Source organism: Pteronotus mesoamericanus, unplaced genomic scaffold (assembly GCF_021234165.1).
Source record: "Pteronotus mesoamericanus isolate MK-2021 breed Mesoamerican mustached bat unplaced genomic scaffold, CSHL_Meso_final contig_22, whole genome shotgun sequence".
Classification (NCBI taxonomy): domain Eukaryota; kingdom Metazoa; phylum Chordata; class Mammalia; order Chiroptera; family Mormoopidae; genus Pteronotus; species Pteronotus mesoamericanus.
In genome coordinates, this window is record NW_026555090.1 from 7,681,839 (window position 1) to 7,701,512 (window position 19,674).

Here is a 19,674-nt window from a genome sequence, read left to right on the forward strand (position 1 = left end):
ATGGAGTCAACTACACCCTCTAACACTCACACGACCTGCTGCTCCCCACACGGGGGCTTACTGGGTCGTCTGACCCAAACAGGATTTTCAACGTGCCATTCCCACTATAGCTCCTGTGTTCCAGGCCCTAAGCCAGGCGCAGGGGATCAGGAGTGAGCTGGGCTGACACCAGAGACCAGACAGCAAAGAGGTTATTCATTCGTTTACTCCTCACTACAGCACATGGGGAGACAGGCTTATCCGTCTTACAGACCAGGACACTGAGGCACAGAGAGGTTAAATAATTTGGTCAAGGGCTAGGAAGACGCAGGGCTGGGTTCCAAGCTGGGGTCAAACATTCCTCATGCACTCCACTGACTCTGCAGTGACGAGGAGCCCAGCTGCCACGGGCACTGGGGGAGGGAGTCGCCCAGCCGGGGAGCTGGGGGAAGTGAGAGCTAACCTAAGACCTGGGAGGTAAGGAGGAGCAGGCAAGGCTGAGGGGTCAGTGGACAAAAACGAGTATTCCCGCCACAGCGAACAGCCAAGCATGCGGGAGAACGTGCCCTCAGGAACTGAACGGGTTCAGGTGGCCAGTTTTGGCTTCAATGGAGGAAGAGGTGGGAGTTCCCTTCCGGCCGCAGATCCAAGTGGGAGGCTGCTCCTTGGGCCCCCGCAGTTGTATGAAGGAGGCTGCCGAGCCAGTTGGCCGTGGGCTGAACGGCGGGCGGGAGGGGAGGAAGTACAGCAACAGGTGTAGACGACTGTTTTTGCAAAATTCCACTGTCAGGGAGAGAGAAGTGGGGTGGGAGGGTGTGAAATGAAGGGAGGCGGGGGAGCAGAGCACACTTCCATCCTGAAGGCACAGAGCGCCACGCTTAGGAGGAGGGGAGGGGGCGCAGACCAGGGGGTGAGGTGCCTGGGGACCGGAAATCAATGGGACGCAAGATCCCAGTGGAAGGATGAGCTTTGAAAAGCAGAAGGGAGCTTGTTCGATGTAACCCTGCGGTGTCTAGTTATGAACCCTGATTCTGACATCATCCAGGGGGTGCGGGGCAACCCTCCTAGTGGTATGTCACTTGTAGATACAATAAGTACGCTTTCCTGTGGCACAGTTACACATGGAATACTACGCGGCAGTATAAAAGAAGGAACTCTTATCCTTCGCGACAGCATGGACGGATCTGGAGACTGTTATCCTAAGTGAAATGAGCCAGCCAGAGAAAGACAAATACCGCATGGTCTCACTTATATGTGGAATCTGATGATCAAGATAGACTAACGAGCAAAATAGAGGCAGAGGTTCAGAGACACGGAACAGAGACTGGCGGCTGTGGCGGGGAGGAGGGAGGAGGGGCCTGGGGGAAAGACGGTGAGAGGAGCAGCCAAAGAACACGACGCATGACCCGTGGGCGCGGACAACGGCGGGGGGGCTGCCTGCGGGAGGGGGGAGGGGGGACAACTGTGATAGCATAAACAATAAAATGTAATTAAAAAAATAAGCACACTTTCTTCACCGTCACCTGGGTAACAGATAAAGCCAAGAAGGTCAGGGCCAAGGACTCTGGTGTCCACTGCGGCTGCTTCATCGACCCTCATCAGGCCCCGTACCACCGGCTGGAAAATCAGGATCCAGAGTCGCAGGAAAGGAGGAGGAAAATGGGGCTGACATTTAAGGAGCACCTCCTGGGTTCCTGAGTCTGCTTTGCCATTGACTCCCCCACAGTTTCCTGAAGAGGGATGTGTCCCTGTTCACATGTCCCATGGAAGCAAATGTCACCTGGAAGATGCCTGTGGCTTTCAGAGAAAGACTAAGAATAGGAGTTGATAAACCAGAGCCCAAGGGCCAAATCCTGCCCACAGACGATTACCGTAAATAATGTTTTCTGGGAACTCAGCTGAGCACATCCATTTCACATTACTGTGGCCGCTTTAGCTCTTCAATGGCACAAACAACTAGTGGCAACGGAGACAGTTACGATGTGGCTCTTTTCAAAAAAAGTGTGCCCGCCCTTGCTGCAGAGCCCTGGACTAAGGTCTATGGTCTTGTCCAAACTGAGCTAGGACTTGGACTTTGTTTGTCTGATTTGAAACCTACAGGTTATCGCTGCATCGCTTTGTCCTTTTTGGGGTGTCTTCCTGTGGAGGAGGCAGCAAGAAAGTTCTCTTCTGAACCCCGTTGCTATTAGAAATGCTAATTGCTTACCCTGCTTCTCACAAAGCCCATCTCCACTACCTGGCAACCAGGGTACTCTTATGAAAACAGAAATCAGATCATTATAGTTAAATAAAATCCACTCTCCCTACTGTGCCTACCCCTGTGTTCTCAGCATGCAGCGCCCGCTCCTTCGCCCACCACCCGACACCTGTCTCTCCCTGCTATTCCTTAAACAAGCTGGGGTTGCTCCTGACTCATGGTCTTTGCACGTGATGCTTCCTCTGCCTGGAATGTTCTTCCTCCAGGTATCCCCATGGGTGGCCCCTGCTCACCGGCCAGGTGCCAGCTCAAATGCCACCTCTTAGGACCACACTATCTGAAGCAACTGGCCCTCCCCAGGCTCCGCTGTCACCCGCCTGATGGTGCCCTGGGCACCTCCCACTCTGGGAAGGCGTTTCCTTGCTTACCTGATGTCTCCTCCAGTACAACGGAAGAGGCTTTGTTGTGTTCAGGACTGAAACTGGAACCCAAGTCGACACACTCAATATCGCTAACACTGAAACCAGCTCTGTTTGATGTAAATGCCATGTGAATCACAGATGTGAGCCACCCACGTAATTGTACATTTTTAAGTAGTAATCACATTAAAAAATAAAAACAGGTGAAATTAGTTATACTAATAGACTCTAACCCAATATGGCCAAAATATTATCATGTCAACATGTAATCAATACAAAAAATACGGCAATAGCTTACATTCTTTTTTTCGTACCAACTCTTCGATATCGTGCGAGACTCTGAAACACATTTCAAGCATCCAACAGCCAGATGTGACCTAGTACCAACCTATGATGTGGTACAGACTTAAAACAGCGTTTCCCTGTGTCACATGTAATGTGCCGGATGCTGCTCTGGTCACTTTACATTAAAACTCATTTAATCCCCACAGAAGTACTAGAAGGGAGATACCATCCTTAGCCCCATTTTACAATGGGGGAAATCAAGGCAGAGTCTGGATTCATGACCGTCTCACTCCACAGTCCGTGCTTTTAACCACCAACTAAATTGCTGCTAATTCTTGGAATTTCATGGAAAAGACCCAGTATCACACAGAACCACTGAAACCAACACACGTGGGGACTGGCTCTGAAATAGACCACGTAAAGATCTCACTGTCCAGACGACACTCAGCTGAAATGGCCCCTAAACTCAGAAGGAAGCAAGGAAGGAAATCATCAGAGTGACAAAAACCGATGTCAAAGAATAGGTAAAATGCAGGTCCTCCCATCAAGGATGCCGGTCAGGCCCGCGGACATGTGCCTGGCTGCTTGCTCAGTCTAGAACAAAGCTGGGACTGAGAAGCGGGGGGGCGGATATGCTGAGGAGTAAGTCGACTGCCTGAACCCAAGGGAGGAAAAAACAAGAGCAAAGCGTAAGAAGCCAACCCTAGAGCACACGGAGCTCGGTGATGTCGGGGGTGCGGGGGCTCACACCCCCACACGCTGGGGCCTCTGAGAGCATCCCTCCCCCGGCACGTCCCTCCCAGCATTATTTACCCCCCTTGTGGTCTCGGCAGGCTGCTTGCACCTTCTCTCATGCCACACTGCCCACCCTTTTCAGTCTGCTGGACTCCGGGGCATCCTTCAGGCCCACCCAAGCACTGCGGCCTCCATGGAATCTCGGTTTCCGCTCCCATCTCTGCACCTGCCTCCTGCGCGAGGATGTCTGCCTGCTCGTCAGCACCTCCTCAGGGCTCCATTCACAGAGCCCCAGGAACCAACCCAGCACTGGGCACATGTGCAGCTCACTGTAAACTGGGAATATAGGGTGATATGTAGTAATTACCCTATCTTTTAAAAACACTGAGACAAAATCAGTTTAGATGCTTTCGGGGGCAGATGCTTCCGTGTCTAAAGCTTGGGTCGAACGTAACGAACGGCAGGCTCTTTGTGAAGCTGAGATGAATGATGTGCTGCTGTCTAGTTTAACACAAAGTGAACTCTAAGGAGCCAGGAACAAGACAGGCTCAACAGCGCGGTGCCCGAAGCCCAGGCACGGCCTGGAATCCTCCGTCTACCAAGGGCTGTGTGTGTGAACTTGGGGCAAGGTCTCCCTCCAGGCTCCCTGCCCTCAATTTTCTCACTTGTAAAATAAAGATAACTACGATACGACTTCAAAGAGTTGTGCTGATTAAATAACGTGGGTAAAGCATGTATATGTCTATATATACACACACACACACACACACACACACACATGCATGTACGTATACACACACACACACACAGTGGTGCCTAATGCTTCTTATTAACTATATTATAAGCACCAATTAATGTTACTCCTGTTATCAAGGATACGTGATACCTTTTCTCTGCCACCAGCCTTGACTCAGTGAACTTTCTGGGTTTTTCAGAACCTGTAAGGAGACAACAGTCACAGAGTGGCTTCCCCTTGTGGCTGCTGTGGCCAGCCTTTGGCTCACCCTAGGTCACCCCCAGGCGGAGACCTGCAGGGCCGTGACTGCAAAACAAGGGTACGGTGTCGAGGGAATGGGGGTAACCCAACATCTGGGCAAAGAGTAGCAAGACTCCACTTGGGAAAGGCCAGGGCCAGTCTGCTGGGAGCCTGTTCGAACAATAGGTATAGGTTTGAAAGAAAGTATCATCAAGAGAGAACTTGGAAGTGACAGAGGACGTCCAAGAAAGTAGAATTACGAATGAAACGGCAGGACCCCTGGAGGCTAAGTTAGTGCAGGTGCTCACAGAAGAGCTGGGAACCTTCCGTCACTGCTGAAGACCCCCAAGGTAAGAGAAGGATCAGTATCATCAGGGGAACTGTGAAAAGGAATGTAGGTAGAGGGGGGCCGTGGGAGGTAACAGAAAGAAGGAAAAGAAGGAGAGAACAGGTGGAGAGAGACGGAGACGATGCCGCTGATGACAGAGAATGTAGGCGGGGGGCCTCAGGATGACGGTGAAAGGACAGGTGACTTCTGAGCAGGAGCCCTGAGCCAAGCCAGCGCCGAGCCCTTAAAACATGTGTGCCATGCCATCCAACCCCTCCACCCGCCCTGAGGAGGGTGCTGGTCGCTCCCGCTTCACAGATACGCAATTGCAGCGATGGGGCCTGAGGGCCGACACCTGGGAGCGGGCCCCCACACTCCCACCCAGGTCTGTCTACCTGCGCAGACCCCCTTTGCAACTCCAACACGGAAGCCTGGATGCGGCGGCGCCTCCTGGCCACCTCTCACCTAGGTGATCTCAATGTGCAGGTCAAGTACAGGCTGACTCAGCTGACCTCTCCACCCCCTAGAGATCCAAAGTTTTGTGAGGCTATCAGTCTCCGCCTCCTGTAGAAAGGACAGCCCTGTTCCCCTGGGGGTAACTGAGAAAAGAACAGTCCCATTTCCTCTAGAGGCCAAGGCTGACCAGAAGTTTTCCAGAGTTCGGGTATAAGGCCCAGGTGGTCTGGCTTCACCTGTAGCCTTAAACCTGTGCCTGGAAACAGGGAATCTGAGCTGCCTGGGCTTGCAAGACCTCTGTGAAGGAGTTTTTCTCGAAAGAGTAAGCAGAAAAGGCGGGGTCTCCTGAGTTACAACCACTCTGAGCTGAGCGAGGACGTGAGGTCTGCAGCCTCTGGCCGCACTGAACCACGGAGTCCTGGGTCAGCCCAAGACAGAGGATCAAGGGCCTGGGAGCCAGGGCCTCCAGCTCAGCTCACCACCAGATGACCAGTGCGCTGTCAAAGTGCCCGGTGCCACACTAATTTTATACAGAGGGCCACGGGAGGGGCACGCAGCCTTCATAAGAGCTCCCCAGCACACAGCTCCGACCAATCGATACCTACAACATTAGCTCAGATGTCCACCCACGTAAAGGACAGTATCCTCGTTCATCCATTCCCTGAACAGTCATTGAACAACTATGACGATGTTCCAGGCTAAGCTATCACAGTGAATGAAAAGACAAAAAAAACCCTTGCCTTCAAGAAGCTTACATTCTGATAGGGACAAAGACGATAAGGCAACAGACCAACAAATATCCAATGTTAGATGGTGTGAGTGCATTGAAGAAAATAAGGCAGGGGATGGAGAAGCCCAGCTGAGGAGGTTCAGGAAGGCAGTGCTGTCTGAGCATCCAATTTCACAGCAGGAACATTAGGCGCCCAGCAGTTCCTGGTCACCAAACAGAAGGGAGGCAATTCCACCAGGAAAGAGCATGCCTGGTATGAGGAGGGACAAGGTGTCTGGGTTCCAACTACAGACGCAGTGGGCAACAGGCCGAGGTGAGGAAGCACGGAAGGCCGGGCCAAGCAGGGGTGTGACAAAGTGTCCCCCGTCAGCTATTCATCCTTGGTTCTGGGTCTCCACAAAGCTCAGAGTCACATCCCTTGGCTCCCACAGTCTGCCAATAATGCGTACTGCTTTGACAAGAAGCAGGATGACTGATTGCTCATTTATACAACTCTCAGGGAGGTGTAGCTGGGGCATAAATATTTATTTCCTCCAGCTGAAGGCCACTCTTATAATGGGAAGCTGGACATCAGCTTTGGAACCTCAACAGATGATGTCATTGCTACTGCAAGGAACGGGACCTCACCGCCCCCAGCTGCGAGTCAAAGAGGCAGGCCAGGTGAACAGGCTGGGTCTCCACTCCTCCCACCCGTAAACACCAAGCCGGCCCACTGCAAGCCTTGGAGTTCCCAGGCTGAGGAGACCTGCGGCTCCAGATGTGGTATATTTCTGTGCCTGGCTCTGCTGGGCCCTCTAGTCAATTCCGGTATTTCTCCTTGTGTCCACGGCTGCCCAGGTGTCCCCATTCGCAGCTGCAGACTGAGCCCCCCCACCCCAGATGAGCCCGAGTCCCCCTTTCCCTTCTGCCCGCCTGCCATGGACAGGGCCTGTCCCTGCGCCCCCTGACCTGGACCAGCCGGGCCCCATCCTGTGGGTCTTGCTGTGAACCCAAGCGCCAAAGTCATCCAGATGTTGTCCTCACCTGACGGCCTCAGCTCTTACTTGCCAAACAATGGAACCACGTGGGAAGTTTTTGAAAACTACCAATGTCTGGCTTCTACCCCAGACCAATTATACCAGAATCTCTGGGACGAGGACCAGGTATTAGTATTTCAGAATTGCCTACATAAGTCCAGTATGTGTCCGGGGTTGAGGATCACTGTGCTGAAGGGACCTTCTTCAGCTTTAAAGTGCAAGCAAATGGTCTAAAGGTCTGGTTAAAATGCAGATTCAGATTCAGTAGATCTTGGAAAGTGCCCAAGGCTCTGCATTTCTAACAAGCGCCAGCAAGATGCAGGCACTGCGGGTCCACAGGCCGCACTCTGCGTGGAGGCAGCCAGGTTTGAGGGGTGGGGCATGAAAGTGGGCCTCGCTGAGGTTCTACATCCAAAGTAACTGTCTCCTAGGAGGCTCCCTTTCGAGCTGGAACGGACTTCCGGAAGAGTTAGGATAAAAGGCTGTTATGGAAGGAAAGAGGAATAGTTTGTTAACATGGGAATAGGAGCTTCTACACCTAAGAAATGATACAAGATCCACTCTCTTAAACCAAGTGCCCAGGACCTAGCAGGCACTCCACCAGTGCTACTCGCTCTGTTCATGGTATCATTGTTTTTATTATTGTTAAGGCTGGATCCACTCCTACATCAAACAAGCACAAGCACGTGCTTCCGATGTCCAAGACCCTGACAGAGCCGTACAAAGCCCTACAGAGCACTTCCACGCTCTGCGGGCGCGCCCCAGGCAGGGGCCAAGCACAGGAGCACACGGGTCTGTGGGCTTTCGTTTCAGACACAGCCCCGTGGCCCCTGCCTGGCTGAAGGGCACCCACGCCTCTGTTTCTCTCATTTGTGCTTCGTTCGCCCTGACTGGTGGATAGCCTTCCATAATCCCGTCATGGCTGACGCTGAGTGTTTGCTACCTGTCAGAACCTGTTTTAAGTGTTCTCATTGGTTTAACTTGTCACCGCCTTAAAGCAACTCTAGGCAGCAGGGAGGGCCAGAAAATAAACTGAAGAGATACATTTCAGAGGCCAGTGCTTGCCCAGTGCTTCTCAAACTTTACTTGCTGAATTCATCCAAGTGCAGGTTGCATTCAGCAGCTGAGATGGAGTCTGCAAGTCTGCATTTCTCACAAACTCCCAGGTGATACTGATAAGGCAGGTCCATGAAGAATATTTTGAGTAGCAAAGCCACCCATGTGCTGTGATACCTCCTGGTATTTCTGGATATCTTCCTTAAAATTCCCCTCAATACTCTCACCACCAAACTTCTACGACTGATGGTGTGTTCATTTGATGAACCACAGCCAATGGCAAAATCACAGTTAATCTCCACTTTGATCATTTGGGCAAAATTCTGTTTAAATTCTGTCCAAATTGCAATATTTTGTGGCAAAGGATATCAGCTTTCTGGAAGAGCAGTTGTGTTCACTTAACCTGTAGATGTCATGGGTTGTTATCAAATTGCTTTTAAATTTAAGTGCTTTCTGGACCAGGGAAACAACTCCCACTTCTGAAAGTAAAATGAAGAGTTCCCATCTGAGAAAAACTGACAGGGATTTCTCCAAACATGGGAGTAAAAGCATATAACTATAAGCTTGTTTTCTTTCTCAGATCACTAGAGGAGATGATATACATGGAACCACGAAGATTTGACAAATATTCCTGCCCAGTGAAAGGCAGGAAGGGCAAATCAAGACTGTCTACTTAATCAGTCTTGACTCAGTGGCTGGCAACTAGCTGGCTTGTCAACGGGACAGAGAAAATCGGAGCGGATGGGTGAAGGTAAACTCCCAAGGATGCTTTGGGTAACAGAGTGGCCTGAAGTGCTGGAATTACAGACAAGGCTCTGGAGGAGACTGACTTCAAGCTGTGAATCTTCAGGGAAAGAAAATGCGCTACTCGAAGACAGTCAAAATGCCAAGGGTAGGTTCAACAGTGAGCAGTGATCCTAAGGATTAGTTAGAATGGCGCCTTTGCATAATTTCCACAGCCTATAGCACAGCCCTGTGGGCCTCGAACTTTGTTCCATGTTAGAATCACCTGGGGAGCTTTAAGCTCCCCACTCCCCACCATGCTCAGGCCACACCCCACAGCAATTAAATCACGATCTCTGGAGTTGGGGCCCAGGTCCCCTTAATTTTTTGAAGTTCCCCAGGTGATTCCAACGTGCGGTCAAAGCTGGGAACCGCTGGCATGGTCTTTCCGCGTCCTCGCTCATAAAATGAGAGACGCCACCGGCCCAGGGGTTCTGCCTCTTGCCCGCGTGCTGGAATCGCAGTGGGCGGAGTTTTAACAATCCTGTTGCCAACACCATCCCTAGAAATTTTGGTTACTCTGTGGGGCCCGGGCCCCAGCATTTTTAACAGCTTACCAGGTGATTCTTAAGTACATCTGGAAAATGCAATAAAAAATAAAGTGCATCTGGGTAGATAACTACTGGCCTGGATGTGGTTTTCTCTTTTTATGCCAAGATTCCTCCTATTGCTCACATTTTAAGCATCTATGATGTTAAGGCTAAAAATGCATCTTAAACTTTTTGCAAAGGTGGGTCTCTCATCTTTCTTTTTAAATCAGGGATCTCTAACTTTGGAAAGGTCTATGAAGCCCCTTAAATTCTACACAACATGTTGGATGAATACATTTATTCACGTGTATGTATATTTTCTAAGGAGAATGTCCTTAACTTTATCAGATTCTCAAAATATTTAATGCTATTATCTTAAAGGCAAGTAGGTGGTTTCTGATTTAATAAATTTAAGAAAATTCAAGAACGAATGGGAAATAAATGTGATCCCAGCAGCATATTCACTATTATTTTGAATTTGCAGCACACCCATTGCCACCTACCTGTTGCATACCCTTATTGCAGGTTTAGTTCCGATGCTATTTAGCCCATCCTTTGAAAAAGGTGACGGATGCGAAGATTTCAGACCCAAGGATCAAAACAGCAGCTCTGTCGGAGACTGGGTTCAATACAAGTATGCCTGGTAAAGCTCATAGTGAAAAATGACTTCCCCAGCTGTACTTGTAAGAAGACTGTCTACTCAGATACTTTAGGAATCGGGTCTGCCACTGGGTTAGGATATTAGGACTTTCTAGTCCTGATTATTATTACCTTTATGCCTCAATTTAAATGGCAGCTTTCTTTCTTACAAACTGTCCCCATGTCCTTGGGAAAATTACTGAACCGTTCTGTTCCTCATATGGAATGGGGACAATTTAAGTGCTTTTAAGGTTACTGTGAAGAATAAGTAAGAAAATATATGCAAAATGCTCAGCCTAACACTTTGGCACAGAGCAAGATCCAATATATGTGAGGTTATATTACTATCATTACTAATGTCTTATTATTATTAACGTCTTAGTGACCTTGTCCAAGTCACTGAATTTCCTTGAGCTTCATTTCTTGCTCCACACGACAAGGAATGTGAGCCCTGCTCCGTTTCCTTCATACAGTTACAGCAATGACCAGGGAGACGAAAAGAAGGTACGCTGCTATTCCATGGTGACTCGTCGTCCACCCAGGAATCGCTAGCACACAGAAAAGGGTCACCCTGCCATACAGATGTAATCGCTACCCTCGCAAGTGCTTTTTGAGATTCTAATAGTTGAGGAGTCTCTACCATGGACTGCAGCAATTTCTTGTCACAGAGCATCCTCGGCAGCCTGAACCTTGCCCCACGTGGGCAAGTGGGTGACCAGACTCCACCACAAGCTCCCTTTCAGACAGCAGAAGTATGCCGGGCCCTCACTAAATCACAGATGCCCTAGATCAGCAGCGTGCCTCCAGCCCAGAAACTCATTGGCGGCAGCCTCTACCATGCCAGTCAATCCCTCCCCAGGGGACAGGCCCCAGACTCTTGCCCAAGTTCATCTGCCCATAACAGAGTCTCACAGCACAGGCTCCGCGACTCGCCCCACGGGAGTAGCAACATCCCGAAACTTCTCAACAACCTCCGCGAAGACTCCAGGCGGTCAGCTCTCACTTACCTGGGGTCGGCTTGGCCGTGCGCACGGGAGTGTAGTGGTTTTTGGAGGACGACCTGACCGGCGTGTTCTCTTTGGGGGAGGTATCGATAGCCGAGATCGTTTCTCTTTCACAGTGTGCTATGGGGATTGGTCCCTGTTGTCTCAGGATGTCGGCCAGAGCCCTAAAGGAGGAGGAGATCACACAGTGAGGTTCACCGAGCAGGCGTGCATGGCCGCAAAGGCCCTCCAAAGCACGGAGGCATGGCCTTCAGTCCACAGTCACGGCTTCATCGAGGGCTGGTCTTAGGAGGAAGGCAGGGCAGGGGTGGCCCTGCCTGGGGGTACAGGCACTAGAACGTAGGGAGTATGGATTCTTTAATTCATTTCAATCAAGGAACTCTGGGCACTTTCAAAATATTGCCTTCCCCTGATCCCGTCCCCAAGCCCCACAGATATCTGCAGCCGCTGGCCACTGCGGTGGAGGCTGACACTGTTGGCCCAGCAGCAGGTTACTCACATGAGAGCCACCGACTTCCCCATAGAAAAACATGCACCAAGTAGCACGCACTCTATACTGGTGGCCCAAATGAATATAACACACACCTCCTGCCCTCAAAGAAAGGTGCAATTTAGCTGCAAAGATGGTGTGCAGATAAAAAGATAAACATCAGAACGCACGGATGGTGCTGACAAGGAATACGACTGGCACTCAGAGGAGGGAACAATTACAGACACAGGGAGGAAAGGACCCAGGATGCAGGAGAGATGCACAGAGATGTGGCCGTCTTCGCTGGAGAGGCACACCCCTCCGCAGGAGGCCCAGCAACCCAGAGCACTCAGCATCCATCCGTCCCAGCAGAGACGGGGAAACAGGACCCACTGCCTGCCATCTGAGGGCTCCCAGTTAGGGGCAATCACGCCACAGCCGGGTGTCAAGCCGGACCTGCTCCGTGGCGCAGGACGTGAGATAAGCAGTGTTGAGGGGAAACAGCGATGCGCTGAGATACTCTAGAAGGGCCAAGATGAGGCAGGCGAGCCTCAGGAGATCACCGCCTGGATACTGTCATTCTAGGGCCGGGTCCCCAGGTCTGACTGAACCCATTTGCAGGAGCTGGGCCAGAACTCTTCTCTCTCCTTGGGGCGTCCCTGAGGTGTGGGGCGAGCAGCAGGCCTCCAGGCCCCTCCCAGCCAGCCCAGCCCAGCCCAGCCCAGCCCACCCCACCCCAAGGCTCCATTCACACGGGGATCCCAGTCCTACCTCCCACACGCCGTCCCCTAGGAAAGTGACAACCCTGGCAGTTTAAAAACATGCCTGGGAGTGACTGTTTCCTCCCATTATGCTGCTTCTGACACGCTGAACCTTCCTGGGAGAAGAACATCACACTGGCAATCTTATCTTTCAGTGACATTTATACAGCAATTTCAGATTTTCCAAATGCTTCCCCCTCGCTGGCTGTCTTTCCTTTGGCAGCACAGGGAGAAGCAGGCTCACGCCCCCTATCCCCTGCAGGGGACCAGCGGTGGGGAGAACACAGAAGCTCGCTCGTTTGGTAACGCAAGTTCAGGCGGACCTGCGGTCTGGGTCGGAGGTCTGAGGTTCAGGGCCTGGGAATCAGAAAAGGGAACGGCCTTGATGGTCCAGAGATTTGGGTTCTAATCTCAGCTCCACGTCTAATGAGCTGTGAGCCTCTGGGCAGACCTGTTAGTCTTTAAAAGTAAAATTTATTAAAGAGAACGAACAGACTGAGAGCTGTCAGAGGGAAGGGTGGCTGAGGAGCTGGGTGAAAAAGGTGAAGAGATTAAGCAAAAAAACACAAAAAACCCTCACCGACAGACAACAGCAGGGTGATGACCAGAGGGGAAGGCGGTGGGGGAGGCAGAAGAGGGTGTAGTGGGGTAACTGGTGATGGAAGGAGACTTACCTCGGGGTGGTGAACACAATACAATAGACAGAGGATGTATTGCAGGGAAGTACAACTGAAACCTACATAATTTTATGAACCAATGTTACCCGAATAAAAATGAATAAATTAAAATTTAAACATTTCCCCCTCATTAGCAAAACAAGGATTTACGCTAGCATGGCCTTTAAGATGCCCTCTAGTTTCAAAGTGTGATAAGTATTTTATTTTTTAAACTACACATGTATGCAAGTTACGTGATTCCTTCATCCTTTTGTTTAATAGCTATACCTTCCCGCCATGTTTACGTGGTAAGAACATAGTGAGTTAAAAGTTATAACAGAAATATGGACCAATGGACTGGACTTGAGAGCCTAGAAATAAACCCCTATATACCTGTGGGCAAATGACTTTCCAAAGGGTGCCAAGGTCATTCAATGGGGAAAAGACAGTTTCTTCAACAAATGCTTGGACAACTGGATATCCACAAGCAAAAGAATAGAGTTGGACTCAATTCACACCATCCATAAAAATTAACTCAAAACAGATCATAGATCTAAATATTAGAGACAAGACTATAAACTGTTAGGAAAAATGCAAATAAGTCTTTGCGCCAGAAATTTGGCAATGGTTTCTTACCTACGACACCAAGAGCATACACAACAAAAGGGGGGAAAAAAGGAATAAATTGGACTTCATCAAAATGATAAAGTTTTCTGCATCAGAAAATAAAAAGATAACCCATAAAACAGGAAAGGGATATTTGCAAATCATATTTCTGGTAAGAGACATATCTAGAAAATATAGAGAACTCTTAAAACCCACCAATAAAAAACAAACAACCCCATTTAAAAATGGACAAAGGCTATAAATAGACACTTCTCTACAAAAGGTAAACATGAAGCACAGCTCAGCACCGCCAGTCACCAGGAAAATGTCCGTGGAAGCCACGATGAGACCCTCTCAGACCCACCGACACAGCTGTGCGCAAAGGCAGCAAGGACGCAGCGAAGCCAGGGCCTGCATAAGCTGCTGGAGGGAATGGGAAATGGAGCAGGCCCTGTGGTAGCGAGCCTAGCAGTTCCACAAGATGCTAAACATAGAGTTACCATATGGCCTAGCCATTCTACTCCTAGGTATATACCCAAGAGAAATAAAAACATATGTCCCCATAAAAGTTGTATATGAAGGTTTATAGCAGCATTACTGATAATAGCCAAAAGGTGGAAACGACCTGCATGTACATCAGCTGATGAATGGATAAACAAAACATGGTGTGTTCACACAATGGATTATTGTCCATCCTTTAAAAAGCAATGAAGAACTGACACATGCTACCACACAAATAAACTTTGAAAGCGTCACACATCATGCTAAGTGAAAGAAGCCAGTCACAAAATACCACACGTTGGATACTCTATCTAAGCAAAATGTCCAGATTAGGCAGGTCCTTAGAGATCGAAAGTAGATTTGCCGTTGCCAGGGCTGGGGGTGGGGGTGGGGAGAGGGACTAACAGGTGTAGGGTTTCTTTGGGGGAACGTAAAAATGTTCTAAAATTAGAGAGTAGTGATAGATACCTTGACAAATCTAAATGTACAAAAATCACTGAACTGTACAGCTTAAAATGTATGGATAAATTTTATAGTAAGTGAACTACATCTCAATAAAGCCAATATTACAAAAGAAGAGGTTTGTATTATTATTCTTTCTTTCTTCCTCTTGCATCTCAAGTTCAAAAAGATTCCTGTGTGCCTGGAGTATGGATTCTTGTGGTTAAGTCCACTGCTTTCAGTAGGCCATGCCTGAGTCGACATCAGTCACCTTCCATGGGGACTTTAGGCCTTGGCAATGTCCCAAGACACTGACACAGCTGGGGAGGGAAATGTTACAGGAGAGCCCATCACAAAGAACGATACGGCCCCAAACATCAGTAGAGGCCGGGTTGAGGAACCGTGATTTACGTGTACATGGCACTAGATGAAGTGGGTCTTCGATGAGGGCTCTATGCAGTGGAGGCCCACAGGTGCCCTGAGCAGCCCACACCAAAGCCGGATGCCGGGCGGGGCTCTGGGACGCCGTGGCGCTGGCACACTGGGATGGTTATCCTGGAGGAGGGAGCCTGGTCTGCTTAGGCCATCAGTGTGTCCCCAGGTCTGAACATGCTCCAAGGTTCATCCTTTCCCAGTGCCCTCGGGCAACGGGAAAAGGCGGCCCTAATCCCCAGAGAGTGTGTCCTTAGGAGCGACCCCCTCTCCCAGCCCCCTCCTCAACTCCCCAGCTCCCTGACCCCCCTCCTTGCTCCCATTCCTCTCCATCTTCCATCCCCTTCTCTCCAGGGAACCTGATAAATATTATTCTAATTCTGAAATGTGCGATCCCAGCCTCACCTAATTAATTTGGATACGCCAGAGGAAATGGGTTAAGGCCTGAGCTACTTTCTAACCGCAGGAAAAAAACTGGTCACTGAGGAACAGGGAGCAGATTCTATAAAACAGCGGGCGGCAGCTTTCAGGGCTGGGACGCGCAGACTCCCTAAAGGAGAGGACAGAGAGGGACACACAGACAGTGACAGGCAGAGACAGAAGGACAGAAGTCGAGAGAGACAGACAAAGGAAAGAAGTGGACAGAGGTGGACAGAATGGAGCCAAAGAGATGGCAAGAGAATGAACGAGGCACAGAGAATGAGAGTTCAGGAACGAGGGAGAGAAAGAGACACAGACGAGGAGGCAGAGACAAGGGGGGACAGAATCAGAGGGACAGAGATAAATAGGCAGGAATAAGAGACAAAATGAGCAACAGTCCAAGAGAAATTCAGAGAAACAACGTGATTCAGAAGGCAAGAGGCATTCCGAGGGAGAGAGAATCGGAGGGAGAGAGACAGAGCTGGGCAGTGAGGACTGAGGAGAGGTTCCCGGCCACCCCACCGGCTCAGTGTCCTGCCTGTTCCCGCCTCCCCTCCCCCAGTGCCACTTTGGCTGCAATATCTGGACGTATTTTTTAAAAAACAACACTTTCTGCCTGAATCATCTGGATAACTGCCTCAGTGTCAGCTCCCTTCCGCACGTGGCTTCCTTGGCTGGCTTGTGGGGCTATGTGGCGGGCCAGGGAAAGTAAATTAACTGGGCGGCAAATCTGAGCGGGGAGAACAGTTGTTCTGATCCTTTAGGCTGGGACACGTCAGTGTCCTTCAGAACGTCTGCACGCTCACCATCTGTGTAACTGAGGTACTATTTCCCCTTTGCATAACGCTTAGTTTCTACATGTGGTCACCTGCCTCATCCTGTGCGATGCCCGTACTAACCCTGTGACCTTTGTAGCTATCATCACCCCCATTTTTAACAAGAAACTGAGGCTCAGACTAATCCCAGGACTAGACCGGGATGGAGCAGATATTGGAACCCAGGGCTTGTGACTTCAGTCTGGGGGTCCTGCTCACGGGGACTGCCCCTTACATACATCGCACTCTCCTGTGAATCCGCAGCTTGAACACAGGCTCCTGGTCTCCCCAGCTGGTCCGTCTAATTCAGCAAATGCCGTTTAATTTGGGGGCATGGTGAAACAATTAGCAAAGGAGCGATTCAGGTCAAGACCAATTATTTATCTGCTTGAAAGCCTGGTTAAGGTTGTCAATGGTCCCAAGCAAATGGAAGTGTGCTTGGATTTCCTACATGCTGAGTTGTCCCAACTCCAGGGAACAAGCCCGATCAACATTTTGATGTGAGGCCATCTGCATTCAAGACATGAAATCTTTCTGAAAATAGCACACGATTCCCCATAACAACAGGAATATAAACAAAACCTCGTTCATAGCTTTGCTTCATAGTCTTGCCTGCTCGGGAAGTTAAAGGCTATCATTTATTAAGTAGTTACTATGCGTCAGAAACGATGCTAAACTTTTACTTGCACATGATATAATCCCCAAACATCCTACTATGGCAGGTGCTGCACTTTACTGCTGGGAAAAACTAAGGTTTTGAGAGATTTGCTATCTTTCCCAAAGTCACACGACTAGTAAATGGTAAACAGAGGTTTCAAACATAGGTAGGTTAGACTATAGAGGCTGGCTTTGCATCCCCGAGTTATCTATCCATTCATTCATCCATCCAAAGCTCCATCCATCCATCCACCCACTCACCCACCCATCCATCACTCTAACCCTCCATCACTTAATCACATTTGTTTTTTCACCTACTGTATCCTTGCAATGGTCTCTGAACATAAGCTTTCAGAGTGTTCAATCTGTAGCTGAAAAATGTACCCAGACAGAACTCAGCTGTCTCCAACTGCCCAGTTCTAGTCACTTTAGTGAGTCATCAACATCAACAGCTTTGGAAGTTTTTACACGATTTAAACCAGGCAACATTTCTGTCAAATGAAATTCTGGGTAGAACACCAATATACTTCACTAGACCCTTGCTCTGCATGAGATCAAAACAAGGAGTCCTGTTTTACTGAGCTCTTGCCCTCTCTGTCTAGTAGTCCCTAGGCTTCACGGACTCTCCAAGCTTAAAAATAATTGTGGCAAAAAGGTCCACCCCACCCCGCCAAAAAACAAAACCTCTTTGGGCCCTGACTGGTGTGGCTCAGTTGGGCATCATTCTACAAAGCAAAAGGTCACGAGTCCAATCCTCAGTCAAGGCACATGCCTGGGTTGCAGGTTTGGTCCCCAGTTGGGGGCATGTACAAGAGGCAACTGATCAAGGTCTCTCCCTCACATTGATGTTTCTTTCCCTCTCTCCCTCCCTTCCCCTCTCTCTAAAGAAAGTAAATTAAATCTTAAAAAAAAAAAAAAACCAAAAAAACAAAACCTTTGCAATTTGTTGTTACAATTTTCACTTAGTGATCAAATGGTAAAACTTAGGTTGCCCTCCCCCATTAAGTGGGGAACCTGGGGATCCTTAAGCTAAGCTTTTTGATGTGAACTAATATGCTTTCCATGGGGACCCCAAAAATATCACTGCTCACTAACGAGGAAAGAATGAAAACCAGCCTCCTGCTTCAGCCACATGCAGATTTCTGAGCCATTTGAATCACACAGAAGGGAGAAAGCAAGTTCATAACAGCATTCAGTCAGTTTTCCGGTCCCAAGGGCAAGGCCAGCTGGTTCGTTTAGACCCCTAATCATGCACTTTCTCTTCATCAGGAGAAGGAAGCAATTTATGCTGTTGGATAGGTATGATAGAAGGCCAAATAGATGAACTCCCTGAATACACGATTCTGGTTAATGCTCCTATTCTTAAGGACTAATAAGAACACTCTTGTTTTTGAAGAATTTCCTAAAAGCATTCCTGTCTAATTAAGTAGAGTACACTGAATATACTTTTTTTTTAAAGAATGCAAGGCTCTTCCGTGAGTGGGCCACCAGTCTAATTTTTAGTTCTCTTCACAGAGAAAACTAAGTAAAATGCAGACAATCTAGGAAATGAGGCTATTCATATGAAAACTGCAGGACAAGCTATGGAAGCGTTTCCCCCACCCCCCTTTAAGTAAACCTCTGACAGCTACTTTCAGCGTTCTCTTAAAAGTAGAGCGTAGACATCCTTTTCCAGTGAAATAAACGTTGGTTATGTGAGTCCCCGATACCTGGGCTTTCACTCAACACCGGCACCCAGGGAACCGCTAGCATCCACTTTAACCTCGTCCTCATACTTCTCCACTGGGCAGCCGGGGGCCTTTCATTCTCCGGAATATGCCCCCCAGACGAGGGAAGTGAATATATTTTTAATAAACGTGGCCCAAGGAGAATGGCTTAATTTAGTTCTCCTTATTCGCGGTTCTCTCGCAGTCCACTTGAAAGACGCAGCTGCCGGCTTTGTGTGCGCACAAGACCGATCTCCTCACAGACAAGCTCCGAATGGATGGGGCGCTCTCTTTGTTGTGGTAACAATGTTGGTGCATCTGCACTGAGCCGTTCTGCAGGTCTGAGTTGTCCCCGCACAATTGGAATTCAACGTGGCCAATAAACATCACAGAACTGAGCGAGCAAAGGCGCAGCCTGCCTGCTTTGTTTTCCATGCAGACAGGGCTAGTCACTCCCTTCTGATGGGCGCTGGTCCTGGGGCTGAGGCTCCGCGGCCGGCCCTGAGCCAGGCGGAGTGGACGTGGGCCCCTCGGGCCCCGTGCGTCCCCAAGAGCGTTGTCTCCACACACTCCATTCCTTGACTCATCAATCATAGGAAAATTCGCCCAGGCCTGGGAAACTGGGTCGCATCAACAACAAGCCCAGACTTTTCAGAAATATTTGGATTGTTTGTCTGAGAATGAATTAAAGGTCTGGTTGTGTCCAGTGCAGCTCCTACTTGAACCAGGGAAACAAAAATGCTATCAAGATTTGTTTGAACACTTGGGCAGCCAGGTGATAGATGAATTAATAAATGCACCTGCTGCTGCTGTTGTTGTTGGTACTGTTGGTGTCTTCTCCTTGACCTGCTCTGGGTCCGGACCTAAACCGATAGGTGAGGCAGAATGAAGGTGGTTTGGCCTCGTGGTTAAACATGTGGACTCTGAAGGCAGAGGGCCCAGGCCGCAGCGCCGGCCCCTTGATCACCAGTGTTGGTGATCATTAGCTAGCTACTTAAGCACCCTCTGCTTCTGTTTCCTCATTGAAAAAACAAGGCCAAAATAATAAGGCCAAAAATAATGTCTACTTCTTAGGGT

At 49.4% G+C, this 19,674-nt stretch overlaps 1 protein-coding gene across 2 annotated transcripts in view; it reads right to left on the reverse strand.

The window, feature by feature from the left end:
- Positions 1–19,674, reverse strand: part of SHISA6 (shisa family member 6) — a 273,975-nt gene that overhangs the window by 240,805 nt on the left and 13,496 nt on the right. For both annotated transcript variants that reach the window (XM_054571232.1, XM_054571231.1), the window contains exon 2: positions 11,137–11,297. In XM_054571232.1, the coding sequence (XP_054427207.1) occupies positions 11,137–11,297 (161 nt within the window). The remainder of the gene's footprint in view (positions 1–11,136; positions 11,298–19,674) is intronic.